Source organism: Hibiscus syriacus, unplaced genomic scaffold (assembly GCF_006381635.1).
Source record: "Hibiscus syriacus cultivar Baekdansim isolate YM2019G1 unplaced genomic scaffold, ASM638163v2 tig00116975_pilon, whole genome shotgun sequence".
Lineage (NCBI taxonomy): Eukaryota > Viridiplantae > Streptophyta > Magnoliopsida > Malvales > Malvaceae > Hibiscus > Hibiscus syriacus.
Genome location: NW_024063499.1, coordinates 1,529,918 through 1,542,446, shown reverse-complemented (window position 1 = coordinate 1,542,446; position 12,529 = coordinate 1,529,918). Strand labels below are relative to the sequence as shown.

The following is a 12,529-nucleotide window of genomic DNA, read 5'->3' as shown; positions in this document are numbered from 1 at the left end:
GATTAATTTAAAAAAATATATATTGTAAACGCGAATATATAAAAATTTATATAACAAAAAATAAGGCGTGAATATATAGTATATGATAAAACTTATGATATTTTGACTTTTTTTATATCAAGAAATAAATATTGTAATTACCCTCTTAAGGATAGTCAATTTATTTAAATTATATAGGTCTTGATACAAAATATTAATATAATTATCCTTTATATTTTTTAAAGATAATTGTTATAAGGTACCTCTCTTTATTATTATTATTATTATTATTATTAATTAGTTATTTATTTTATCGTATAAAAATAAAATTTCTTTTATATTTATGTTATATTAAATGTGAATTTTAACTCTAAAATTTATATAAAATGGAATTTACCTAAACTTGGAATTGAGTGTTAGGTGGATGGATATAATATTTAGATGAATTTAGATCTAAAAATATTTGGTCTGACTCGATCCATGATCACCGCTACTTGTAATTATATTAATTCTCACTTTTCTCGTGTTAAAAGACTTCAATTTTACTAAATTCAAAAAAAAATCAATAAATTATAATAAATGTAATCACACAAAATCTAATTATAAAATCACATTTCAAAGAAATCTAGATCAACTTGAATGGTAATTCTTTGAATACACTTGTACAGACTCGTAACAAGAAAATGAGCTCAAAATTTATTAAAATGTTACATAAATTGAATTAGGCTCACTAACTGCAAGCATTAAAATATTTGAATTTGATATTTCCAAAAGTTTTGAGTCTAACAACATAAGGGTTAGTAGATGACGTTTTGGTGCAGTATTGGTATGGAAAAAAAAGCAGCTTTCTTTACTCATCAAGTCAGTAACTTTGGACTTCAACTATCGTATTTCAAGACCTCAAAAACGTCACCTTCATCAAATGTCTATGGAAAATACATAAATGTTACCCATAAGAGAGAACACCTAAGGCCTTGCCTTGCAACTATTTAAGTAGATGCCATTCATAATTTTCCATCATATACATTGCAAGAGTATACATCAATAGGATCACCGCACCGGTCACCTCACCGCCGATTATATAGATCTTCGACCCCGACAAGATACAATCAAACGGGGCTTGATTTCCAGATATGTCCAAATTTTCAAGTAATCAAAAACCGATAACATGGTTGACTGAGAGATTCCTTGTATCAGCAAAGAAGACCATCATTCCGTCGATTTCCTCACCAAAACACACTACACAATTCTTGCACCAATTCTCCCAACCATCCATGGGCCATTTGTCCATTCCTAAAGGCCCCACAAAATCTGGAGTCGGAATCTTCTTTCCACCAGTGCAACAATTCAGGTGACTTTATTCAATTTTCAGGATGGCCGAGTGGTCTAAGGCGCCAGACTCAAGTTCTGGTCTTCGAAAGAGGGCGTGGGTTCAAATCCCACTTCTGACATTGGTGATCTAAGATAGGCTAACTATATTAAATCTTTTTGAGTTATTTCCTCAAATATGAACAATGAAAAGGGTTGAATCGTCCATGAATTATGAAACATTATCCTGATTGAAGCAACATGATTTTTTTTTACTACAAACAGAAATGTTACAGTTTATGCCCCACAATGAACCATTCTCTGAAACACTCGCCATGAGTCCCCATGTTCTTGCAGCTTCACAACACGAATTCAGTTTTGAAACGCCCATCTCTTAAGATGTTCAAAGCAAAAAATGCTCCATCTGCCGAATGTGCATGCATTTAGCTCTCATGGCCTTTGCCATTCATCTCCCATAGGTATCCAATCATTATGAACATTCACTTTTCTACTTGGATTCAAAGAAAGGATGATTTAGAGCTTGAACTGCAGTGAGACGTTTGCACGGATCATAGTTTAATAAACCTTCCAACAGATCTGCAAGCAAATATCTTGTACTCTCTACATGTGATACCATATTCTGGGGGGGAAAGGAAAAAAAACGAGTTTTCATCAGAGCAAGGAAAAGTGGATATAAAAAGCATGACGCATGAAAGGAAATTTGACCTTGAGGAGATCAAGCTTCTTAACAGCCCTAATACTCTCCCTAGACACTGCTCCTTCAGGCCAATTTAGTCTAGAGCCTCTCAGGAAATATTTTTCCGCACCCCGGCTGTATCATATTGAATTTAGGGTAAGACGAATGCAATTATAACCAGTTGATAATGAGATTAAAATATAAGCTTGACTTACTTTGCCCTTTGAATCATATGCTCAGGAATAGATCCTAATACTCTCTCCATCATTGCCAAATGCTCCAAGTTTTCATGGGTTTGAAATAATGCTTCGCCCTACACATGATTCAATCAGGGTCGGATCAGGAGCTCCACACCTAAACAACCCAAAATGCATATGAAGATATGCAGGACTGACCGTGCATAGTTCCACAAGTATACAACCAACACTCCAAACATCACATGGATAACTCCAACCTAAACCTGCATCAGAACAACAGAGAGAATACTTGAAAGGGTGTCAACACAAACAGATAGCATTGGAAGGATGCCAAAACAACGATTAGCGTACTTAAAAAAACAGGAAAAATACATTCTCATTTTCGAACACAATAATCAGTTACCTAGAATAATCTCAGGGGCTCTGTAGTGTCTTGTGGAGACAACGGAGCAATGATTCTGATTATCAAATGCAGTACTACCAAAATCAATCAACTTAATGGCACTCGACTTTGGCAAGCACCTGAAATGCGCTTCATTTGAATAACTCCTCTGTACCATTCCAAGTATTATTTATTACCATTACCAATTCTTTAAGCCCGATCGAAAATGGCATAAATTGTCAACTACAGATGCAAAATACCTTGCAACCAGGAAGCTTTCAATATTCGGAAGATACAAGAAGAATATTTTCTGGCTTCAGGTCAGTATGGATTAAGTGTAAATCATGCATATCTGCCACATAATTTAAAGGTGTAGGAAGATGTTAAACAAGGCCAAGTAACAGAACAAGGTGATTCGTTGGAAAATGAAAAATGATATAATGTTGAGCCAAGAACAATCCACACATGCTACAGATTCCAAAAGTTGACGTCCAAATTCCCAAACAGATCCACAGGAAATGGGGAGTATTTATTTCTCTTTAAAAAATCAAATAAACTTGGTTCGAGCTTCTCAAACACCTGGTAACACCATTAAAATGCACCCACAGGAAGCTTTTTGTTTAGTCACAATTATACAAATGAAGTCTACAAGGGCAAACTATAATCAATGACTCAAGGTATCTTAATATATTCAAGTTTCAACTATTGGGATTTCAACTCATTTGCCTAAAAGCAATCACAGCAAATTGAGAAAAAATGAAGCATCATGCATTTAAGAGAACAAGCAGAGCATTAACACTCCAGCCACTCTTTGAATAGCAAAAATAAAGTTGCCACTACTAAAGAAAAAGAATGACTGAAATGAAACTCAAAATGTTTAAAAGAAGGTTGCAAATACTTACAATACAAATGTGATTGCGGTAATCAAACGAATTTCGAATCTTCACACAGCTGTAAGTAGTAACCAAAAGGGTCAGTTAGCATAAATGAAAAAGACTTGATACGTTAACAAAATACAGAAAGTCATGTACCCTGAGGTGCATTTTTCATTCTTTGCCAGATGCTGAAGTATATCAATTTCAATCATAGCTGCATCACGGTATTTATGAATGCTTCTAACTATCTTAATAGCAACATAATCCCGTGTTTCACGATCCCAACATTCTAAAACTAGTCCAAATGTGCCTACAACCCTAGCAACTTTCGGTGAGAAGTGCCACAGCCAGATTCACAAATATTAAAAGATCTCACGGCAGAGCATTTTGTCGGCTAACCTTCACCCATCTTGCTAAGTATTTTATCTGTCAAAACATTAATTATACAAATCATTAGTAAAAAATACACCACAAACATACACACACACACACACACAAAAGGAAAATAATAATAGAGCTTACATCTTGGAGTGAGATTTTCGCCGAGATTGAAACAATAATGGCCTTCATGATCATCATCCTTCTTGGGCGGCGACAAAAGCCGAGTCTTTGCCGGAGTTTGAAGCGCCTACAAACCAATTCCCACCCCAAAAAGGTCAGATTCTTACTCATACACCAAGTAAACAACTATAGCCCTTTACGTTAATTTTCTCCTCTCTGCTCCGCCTGTTCCCAATGTCCTAACCCCCTAACCTTTTCTTTTATATATGAGGAACCAACCTCTGGCCCAGATGGTGCCACGTCCCACCCAAGACGAGGCCTTTTCCTGGTTCGCGCCTTCTCCACGTCTTCCATCTCAACTACCATTGATAATTTGTCGATGCCGATCCTTCAATGTATCTGCAAGACTGTTATGGTCGGAGAGGAAGAAGAACGACAAAGAGAGGAGGATCGGAGAAGGGACGAGCGAAGGGAGGATTTGGGAATAGACGAGCAAGGGCTAGGGATTGGAGACAGCAATTTAGGAATTGAGGCACGAGGGAGTCACGTGATTAATTTACTGATGAGATGGAGCAAGCCAAACGGATCCGTGGAAGGCTGGAGCGGCCCAAACCAAATGGCACAATACCTATTTAAGAGAAGAAATGACACAAACAATTCTGTTAGCAGTTTGTTATGTGTAAATACCAGCTGACATTCTTAGATTCTCCTTGTAACTAAATAATACTTGCTGTGAGAACAAATTTTCCTTATGCAATGAATGAATGAATTTCTTCTCTATTTTCTCTCATTCCTCTGATTTCTTTTCTCGAACCTTTCTACTTCTTTCAATCTATAACAAATTGGTATCAGAACCTCGATTCTAGCAAATTTTTAGTGGGCATTACCAAAGAAGAACCAAACTATGGCGGAAACTGATTTATCTGGATTACAAAAACAGATTGAAGATCTAGTTGTGTTGGTAAAACAGGGCCAAGATGAAATTAATCCACCTAAATGGTGGGAAAATCAAGAGAATAGAATCACTGCATTGGAGTCCAGAATGGCTACTAATCAAGGTTATGTGGAGGAACTGTTAAAGATTCTGATAGGCAGAACTGGTGAGCAAGAGCATTCTGCTGGTGAACAGGTACAAACTCCTAATTCTTCTAAAAATGGGGATAAGAGTCATGTTTTGGCGACTGTGGTGAATGATAAGTCTAGATTTACTTATAAAACTGATGAACCTGGGATTTTAAAAGCTAAACCTGATGCTTGTTTAGCCCTTAAGAATAGTTCTAGACATGAAAATCAAATGGGTGAAAACAGTGAATCTAGACCTGTTATGTTGGATCTGGAAGCAGAAAAAAGAGACCCAGAAGGTTCATTTAACAGTTCATGAACTATGTGGCATAGGCCTAAAATTGAACTGCCATTTTTTGAAAGGGTTAATCCTAGAGGGTGGATTTAGAAATGCCTGAAATACTTTTCTATTTGTAATGTTCCTGTTGAGCAGAGAGTGGAGGTAGCTACTATGTATTTAACAGGCAATACAAAAATTTGGTTTGATGGTTATATTATACAGAAACACCATGTAACATGGCATGAGTTTGAAGCTGATCTTTGTCACAGATTTAGTGACAAGTCTTTTTTTGATATTGTAGAAGAATTCACTAAATTGACTCAAAAAGGATTTGTGGAGGATTATCAAGAGAGATTTGAGGAGTTACAATCTCATATGCTTTTGCAGAACCCTACTTTAATTGAGGAATTTTTTGTCTTACTCTTTATTAGTGGACTTATAGATGATATCAAATATAGGGTCAAGGCTTTGGATCCTAAGAACTTGTCTGAAGCATGTAAACAAGCTAAGCTTTATGATATGTCTGTTGAGTTTGAGAATAGAAGGTTGAGGCATTCTTTTAAATCTCCACCCTACCCAAACCCCATTAATAGTTCTAAACCAGATTCACTACCAGCAAATACAAAACCTACATCAATACCAAACCCAAAGTAAAATCTTATTGATTATATGAGGTAGAATAACCTCTGTTTTAAGTGTGGTGAGAAATTTCTTCCAGGTCATCAGTGTAAAAACAGACAGTTGAACATGATCATTGAAGAGTCTGAAACTCCTTCATTGGAAATTTTCCTACTAATTCAGAACAGTCTCCACAAGCAGAAGAAGAAACTCTAGAAATTTCTATGAATGCTATTACTGGCTCTATTGGATATACTACATTGAGAATCCAAGGATCTATTCAGGGCAGACCATTGAATATTCTAATTGATAGTGAGAGTACACATAGTTTTTTTACTCCAAAATGTGCTGATGTTGGCATACAAATTACTACCCCTTATCCCTTGGCCATCACTGTGGCTAATGGCCAACAATTATTTAGTTCTGCTAGATGCAAAACACACTTTTATACATGATTTCAGATTACTTAAATTGGGTGGCAGTGATATGGTGTTGGGAGTTGATTGGATGAAATTATTCAGTCCTATATTGATGGATATCAATAACATGACTTTAAGTTTTGACCATCAAGGAGAGCATATTTGTATTCAAGGAAAACAACCTTTATCATAATTATAGTAGATTTCAGGGGCCACATTACTTAAGATGACTGCTTGGGATTCATATATTATGGGTCACATTGTTCTATTGACTATGACAGGGAATTCTCATCCTATTCCTATTGAAATACAACAATTATTGGAGAAGTACAACATAGTTTTTGCTGAACCAGAAGGATTGCCACCTCAGAGGACTCATGACCATGCTATTCCACTTAAGCCTAATGCAACACCTGTTAATCTAAGACCCTACAGGTTTCCTCATAATCAGAAAGTTGAGGTAGAAAAACAAATTGCCAGTATTCTTTCTTCTTCTGTTATTCACCCTAGCAGGAGTCCTTTTGCATCACCCTGCCTTCTTATTAAAAAGAAGGATGGCACTTGGAGATTTTGTATGGATTATAGACAATTAAATAACATGACAATCAAGGATAAATTTCCTATTCCTATAGTGGAGGATTTATTGGATGAGTTGCATGGGGCAGTCTATTTTTCTAAGATTGATTTGAGATCAGGATATTGACAGATTAGAATCAGACCAGAAGACATCTATAAGACAGCCTTCAGAACACATCAAGGCCATTATGAATTTAAGGTGATGCCTTTTGGCCTTACTAATGCTCCTGCTACATTTCAGGCTCTTATGAATGAATTATTTAATTCTTTCCTTAGGAAATTTGTTTTGGTCTTCTTTGATGACATTTTGGTGTACAACAAAAGTATGCAAGACCATATGAAGCATTTGCAAATGGTTTTATAAGTTTTACAAGTTAATAAATTATTTGTAAAATTATCCAAATATTTTTTTGGACAACAGCAGGTGGAGTATTTAGGCCATATTATTTCTGTTGCAGGGGTGTCTACTGACCCCAACAAGGTAGAAGCAATACAGACTTGGCCTAGACTTAAAACCCTTACATCTTTACGTGGGTTTCTTGGTCTAACAGGATATTACAGGAGGTTTATCAGACATTATGAAATTATTAGCAGACCTTTAACACAACTCTTAAAGAATGATGGGTTTCAGTGGAATTTCGTTGCTTGTATTGCTTTTGAAGATCTTAAAAGAGCTATATGTTCTGCTCCAGTTTTAGCATTGCCAGCTTTTTCTAAGACCTTTTATCTAGAAACAGATGCAAGTTCTGGGGTGTTGGGGTTGTTCTTTCACAATAAGGTAGACCTATTGCTTATTTGAGTAAAGCTCTAAGCCCTAGACATTCATCACTTTCCATTTATGAAATATAATATCTTGCTATTCTCTTGGTTGTTTCTAAATGGAGACATTATTTGGAGAGTAGACCCTTTTGTTATTAAAACTGATCATGAGCCCTTAAAGTTTCTGTTAGAACAGAAAGTGACTACCACTATTTAGAAGAAAGGGTTGACAAAGCTATTGGGTTTGGACTATACTATACAGTATAGAAAAGGGAAACTAAATGTTGTTGCTGATGCTTTATCTAGAAGATGGGAAGACCAAGCTCAGTGTTTTACTTTGGGGGCAACTGTTTTGATTCATACTTGGGTGCAAGAGGTAGAGGACAGTTATCAAGGTGATACTTTAGCTCAGAATTGGATTTCAATTATAGCTATCAATCCTATTGTTGACAGTAAATGAAAATATTCTAAGGTTGTTCTTAGATACAATGGAAGAGTCTATATTGGGGCTAATATAAGTCTTTGGTTGAAAATTATTCAAACCTTACATGACTCTTCACAAGGTGGTCATTCAGGAGCACAAGCTACTTATTACAGAATTAGGTCTAATTTTTATTGGCCTAAACTTAAAGCTATGGTTACTACTTATGTGAGGTGTTGTACAATTTGTCAACAAGCAAAAGTGGAGCATATCCCAAAGCCTAGTCTGTTACAACCCCTGCCTATTCCTAATCAAGATTGAGAAGTTATTATTATGGATTTCATAGAGGGTCTACCTAACTCATTCAAGAAGAACTGCATTCTGGTTATAGTGGATAAATTTACTAAGTATAGTCATTTTCTGTCATTATCTCATCCTTATTCTGCAGCAGAAGTTGCTAAATTATACTTAGACAATGTTTACAACCTACATGGCCAACCTAAGATGGCCATTTCAGATAGAGATAAGACTTTTACCAATGCTTTTTGGAAAGAACTGATGAAATAGTTGGGTACTCAAACACTTTTCAGCACTGCTTACCATCCAGAAACAGATGGCCAAATAGAGAGAGTTAATCAGTGTTTGGAGCAGTTTTTAAGGGGTGTTTGTTTCTATCAACCTAAGCAATTGGCTAAATGGCTATCACATGTAGAGTGGTGGTACAATACCACTTATCACACTGCTCTTAAGCTTACTCCTTTTTAAGTTTTATATGGATACAAACCACCTATTATGGTTTGGTCTACAGACACTACATTACAAGCAACACATGATATTATCACTAGCAGAGAGCAAATCAAACAATTAGTAAAGCAGCAACTAGAATTGACTAGTAATCGTATAAAGCAGCATGCAGATAAAAACAGGTCAGAAAGGGTTGTTAATGTTTGAGATAGGATTTACCTGAAGTTGCAGCCATATAGGAAAACTTCACTTGCTCTGCAAAAAAACCTCAAGTTAGCAGCCAAATACTATAGACCATATAAAATTTTGGAAAAAATAGGAGAGGTGGCCTATCAATTGGACTTACCAGATTTATCAAAACTTCACCCAGTCTTCCATGTGAGCCTCTTGAAGAAGTTCATCGGGGACTCTTCCACTGCTGCCATAGATCCTCCTACAGTCGATGAAAAAGGACAGTTAAGCATTAAACCTTTGAAGATTATGGGAAGATGTATAATAAATCGAAACAATAAACCAGTCACTCAACATTTGGTTCGATGGAAAATTTTGGATGAATCAAATGATACATTGGAAGACTATTCGGTTCTCATAGGGCAGTTTCCTGCTTTCGATCCTTGGGGACAAGGCTCATCTCGTGGGGCGGGTATTGTTATGGTCGGATAGGAAGAAGAACGACGAAGAGATGAGGATCGGAGAAGGGACGAGTGAATGGAGGATTTGAGAATAGACGAGCAAGGGTTAGGGATTGGAGACAATAATTTGGGAATTGAAGTACGAGGGAGTCAAGTGATTAATTTACCTGATGAGATGGAGCAGACCAAACGAATCCGTGGAAGGTTGGAGCGGCCCAAACCAAATTACCCAATACATGTTTAAGAGAAGAAATGACACAGACAATTCTGTTAGCAGTTTGTTATGTGTAAATGTCAGCTGGTATTCTTAGATTCTCCTTGTAACTAAATAATACCTGCTTTGAGAACAAAATTTCCTTATGCATTGAATGAATGAATTTCTTCTATATTTTCTCTCATTCCTCTGATTTCTTTTCTCGGACCTTTCTACTTCTCTCAATCTATAACAAAGACAAAATCGATGAACTTTCCAAGAGATTTTACAGTGTTTGCCTGAGAGGACAGAAGTCAGATATCTCTAAGTTGTTAGCTAAGCCAATAAGGGTTTCGTATATGAATTGGGGATTTTAATTTCGCGCGAAATTTGCATGCGGTGACGTTTAGTATTTGCGTTTTAGAGTTTTGGTGTTGGGCTTTAATTGAACCATCCCAACATGAAAATATGCTCATCAACCCCTCACCTTGAGCCTTTGGGCTCTATAACACTTTTTCCGAAACCAGAAGTCGATTCAAACCCACTTAATCCATGGTTTTTGGTGGTTTAGTTAAATCAATTAAAATTTGCATAATCAAACTAATTTATTTAATTGACTTTCAATATATATATATATATAAATAATTAGTTCTATTAAAAAATAAAAAGTATATAAAATTACAATAAAATTTTATAACTATAAACGTAAACTAAAATATAATTTGGACATCTTTTTATAACCATTGACACGATAAATTAGCTACTTGAAATCATAAAAGAATCATACAAGAAAAAATCTAAAAGTGCATCCAGAAAACTCAAACAAAATATAAATTCAAACAAATCTAACTTCATTGACAAATGAACCACAACAGGAGATCAAACTACTAAAAAATCACTGACAGTTAAAAAATAAAGTCAAGCATCGTGAGAAAACTATATCCAGTCAAATTCAACTATAAGAAAATTAAACGAAAAGAAGGGACAAAAGATTGATAGAAAAGACCAAAAATATACCAAAAGATATAATTATTAGAAACTAAATATATATATATATAATCAAAATTAATATTCTCAGTTAAAATAAAAGGGAAAGAAAAGTAATCTGCCCTAGAGAAAACTTTTTAGAGAAAACCTTAGGTTATTTTTATGATATAATTATAATGCATAATAAATATAAAATATGTATCTTAGGAAATGATATTGATTTGAGTTCATGCTAACATGGTAATGAGTTAATAACGTAGAAATATTACATGAGTAGCCAAAACTGGTTTTAAAAGCTTCATTTTCAATACAAAATTTCCAGCCAATAATCAAACCAGTATGAAAATTAGTTTTTAGGAACCGTAGCCGCTCTAACCCCTCTTTTCTTTAGAGTTTATATTGTTTTTTATAATTCAGATCAATTTTGTCTTTTTTAATTTTATTTAATCGAAAATGCCATCGGTTCAAATGTTGGTTGCCACCATCAGTTCTTTTATCTCTTTATTTTTTTTAGTTTTTTAATAAGAAGAATTTTATCTTTGTGATACGTTTATTTATGTCTTTATGACATTTTTCTATGCCTTTGTGGCATGTCTTTTGTCTTCTTTTTCGATTGTTTGGCAGCTATTTTTTAATGTTTTATCATGGTTGGATTTGAGGACGCCACGACTGATTAAGATTATGCTTATTTGTAATCCAATTGATTTTTCCTATTATGACCCTCAAATTGAATTTGGACATACGATTTTACGATCGTTGATAGTTTCTCACGACGCTCGGCTTTGATTTGCAATTATCAGTGGTCTTTCAATAGTTTCATCCCCTCTTGTTGTTCGTTTGTCGATGCAATCAGATTTACTTGTATCTATGTTTCATTCAAGTCTTTTGGTTGTGTTTTTAACCTTTTTTCATGTATGTCCTTAGATCTAAAGTGGCTAGTTCAATGTTATAAAAAATAAAATTAACTTCTTAATAAGGTTAGCTGCTTCTATATATATATAAACTTGATTTTCAATATTTTGTAGATTACACCAATAAGTGTTGCGGGAATGGTAATCCCATCTGATTTGAAACGAAATTTATTAGGAGAAGACATGAAATCGTTTTGTTAATGACAGTTTTTCCTTTTTTTCGTTTAAACAAAAAAAGTAATTAAAAAAACAAGGATAATTAAAATTAGGGTAAATTCCATATTTAGTATCTATCAGTTTTAGCCCGTTTTTATACCTAAACTTTCAATTTATTCAAAACATATCTAATGTTTAGCTTTTGTTTTATTTTAATATCCCATTGTTAAAAATTTAATGTATTTAGTACATAAACTATAGTTTACCCTTAAAAATAAAGGCTAGGACTGGGCTTGTGGAAAGTGATTGAAACTTAACAAACCAAAACGCATGTATATAAGTATCATCTACAAATTATAAAGAAGACAAACACAAAATAGCGTGAAGATTCTGTTTGCTTTTAGATCATGTTGTCTTCCACTAGTAAAATAATGGTGAAGAAATGGGAAATAAAAGCCGTCTCCATCTCCTAAATTCCAATTAAAAGTTGTAATGTTTTCTTTTTGTCTTGTTCTGTGATTATAAAATTAAGGGTAATTTATTTAATAATATATTTACCAAAAGGAAGAACAAAAACCCAGACACAGTCCAACATGCTTCTGCAACATAATATCTTGGATTTAATAATTTATTGCTCAACCTTCACCTCGAAGACCAACAACTTATCTCTAACATCGGACTGCAAATTTTAAATCATACCCTTATTTTAATCTTTACGTTTTCAAATTTTAATTTAATTATTTTATTTTTACCACTTATCATAACTCAAAATTCCTTTTAAAATCTTCTTTTAAATTTGTAAACATGATTTTGGAATTTTCTTTCCTAAACT

At 34.5% G+C, this 12,529-nt stretch overlaps 1 protein-coding gene, 1 non-coding gene and 1 pseudogene across 2 annotated transcripts; 1 reads left to right on the top strand and 2 right to left on the bottom strand.

Annotated features, from left to right (window-relative positions):
* Window positions 1–1,346: 1,346 nt before the first annotated feature.
* Window positions 1,347–1,430, top strand: TRNAL-CAA. The gene has a single exon. It is a non-coding gene; the product is annotated as a tRNA-Leu (tRNA).
* Window positions 1,431–1,487: 57 nt separating this feature from the next.
* LOC120192426 lies at window positions 1,488–4,445 on the bottom strand (annotated as a pseudogene).
* LOC120192542 (serine/threonine-protein kinase AFC3-like) lies at window positions 3,266–4,305 on the bottom strand. Its single transcript, XM_039195304.1, has 6 exons — window positions 4,219–4,305; window positions 3,961–4,066; window positions 3,838–3,864; window positions 3,595–3,748; window positions 3,466–3,514; window positions 3,266–3,289 (listed from the first exon to the last, which is right to left on the bottom strand). Exons 1-6 carry the CDS (start codon window positions 4,303–4,305, stop codon window positions 3,266–3,268), a joined length of 447 nt encoding a protein of 148 aa, XP_039051235.1.
* Window positions 4,446–12,529: the final 8,084 nt, after the last annotated feature.

Bases quoted from the DNA above. Each gene is read 5' to 3' on its own strand.
- LOC120192542 (XM_039195304.1), bottom strand. From the start codon at position 4,305: ATGGTAGTTGAGATGGAAGACGTGGAGAAGGCGCGAACCAGGAAAAGG. The intron at 4,067-4,218 runs GTTGGTTCCTCA...ATTGGTTTGTAG, and splicing joins TGGCACCATCTGGGCCAGAG to GCGCTTCAAACTCCGGCAAA. The intron at 3,749-3,837 runs GTTAGCCGACAA...CTAGGGTTGTAG, and splicing joins ACTTAGCAAGATGGGTGAAG to GCACATTTGGACTAGTTTTA.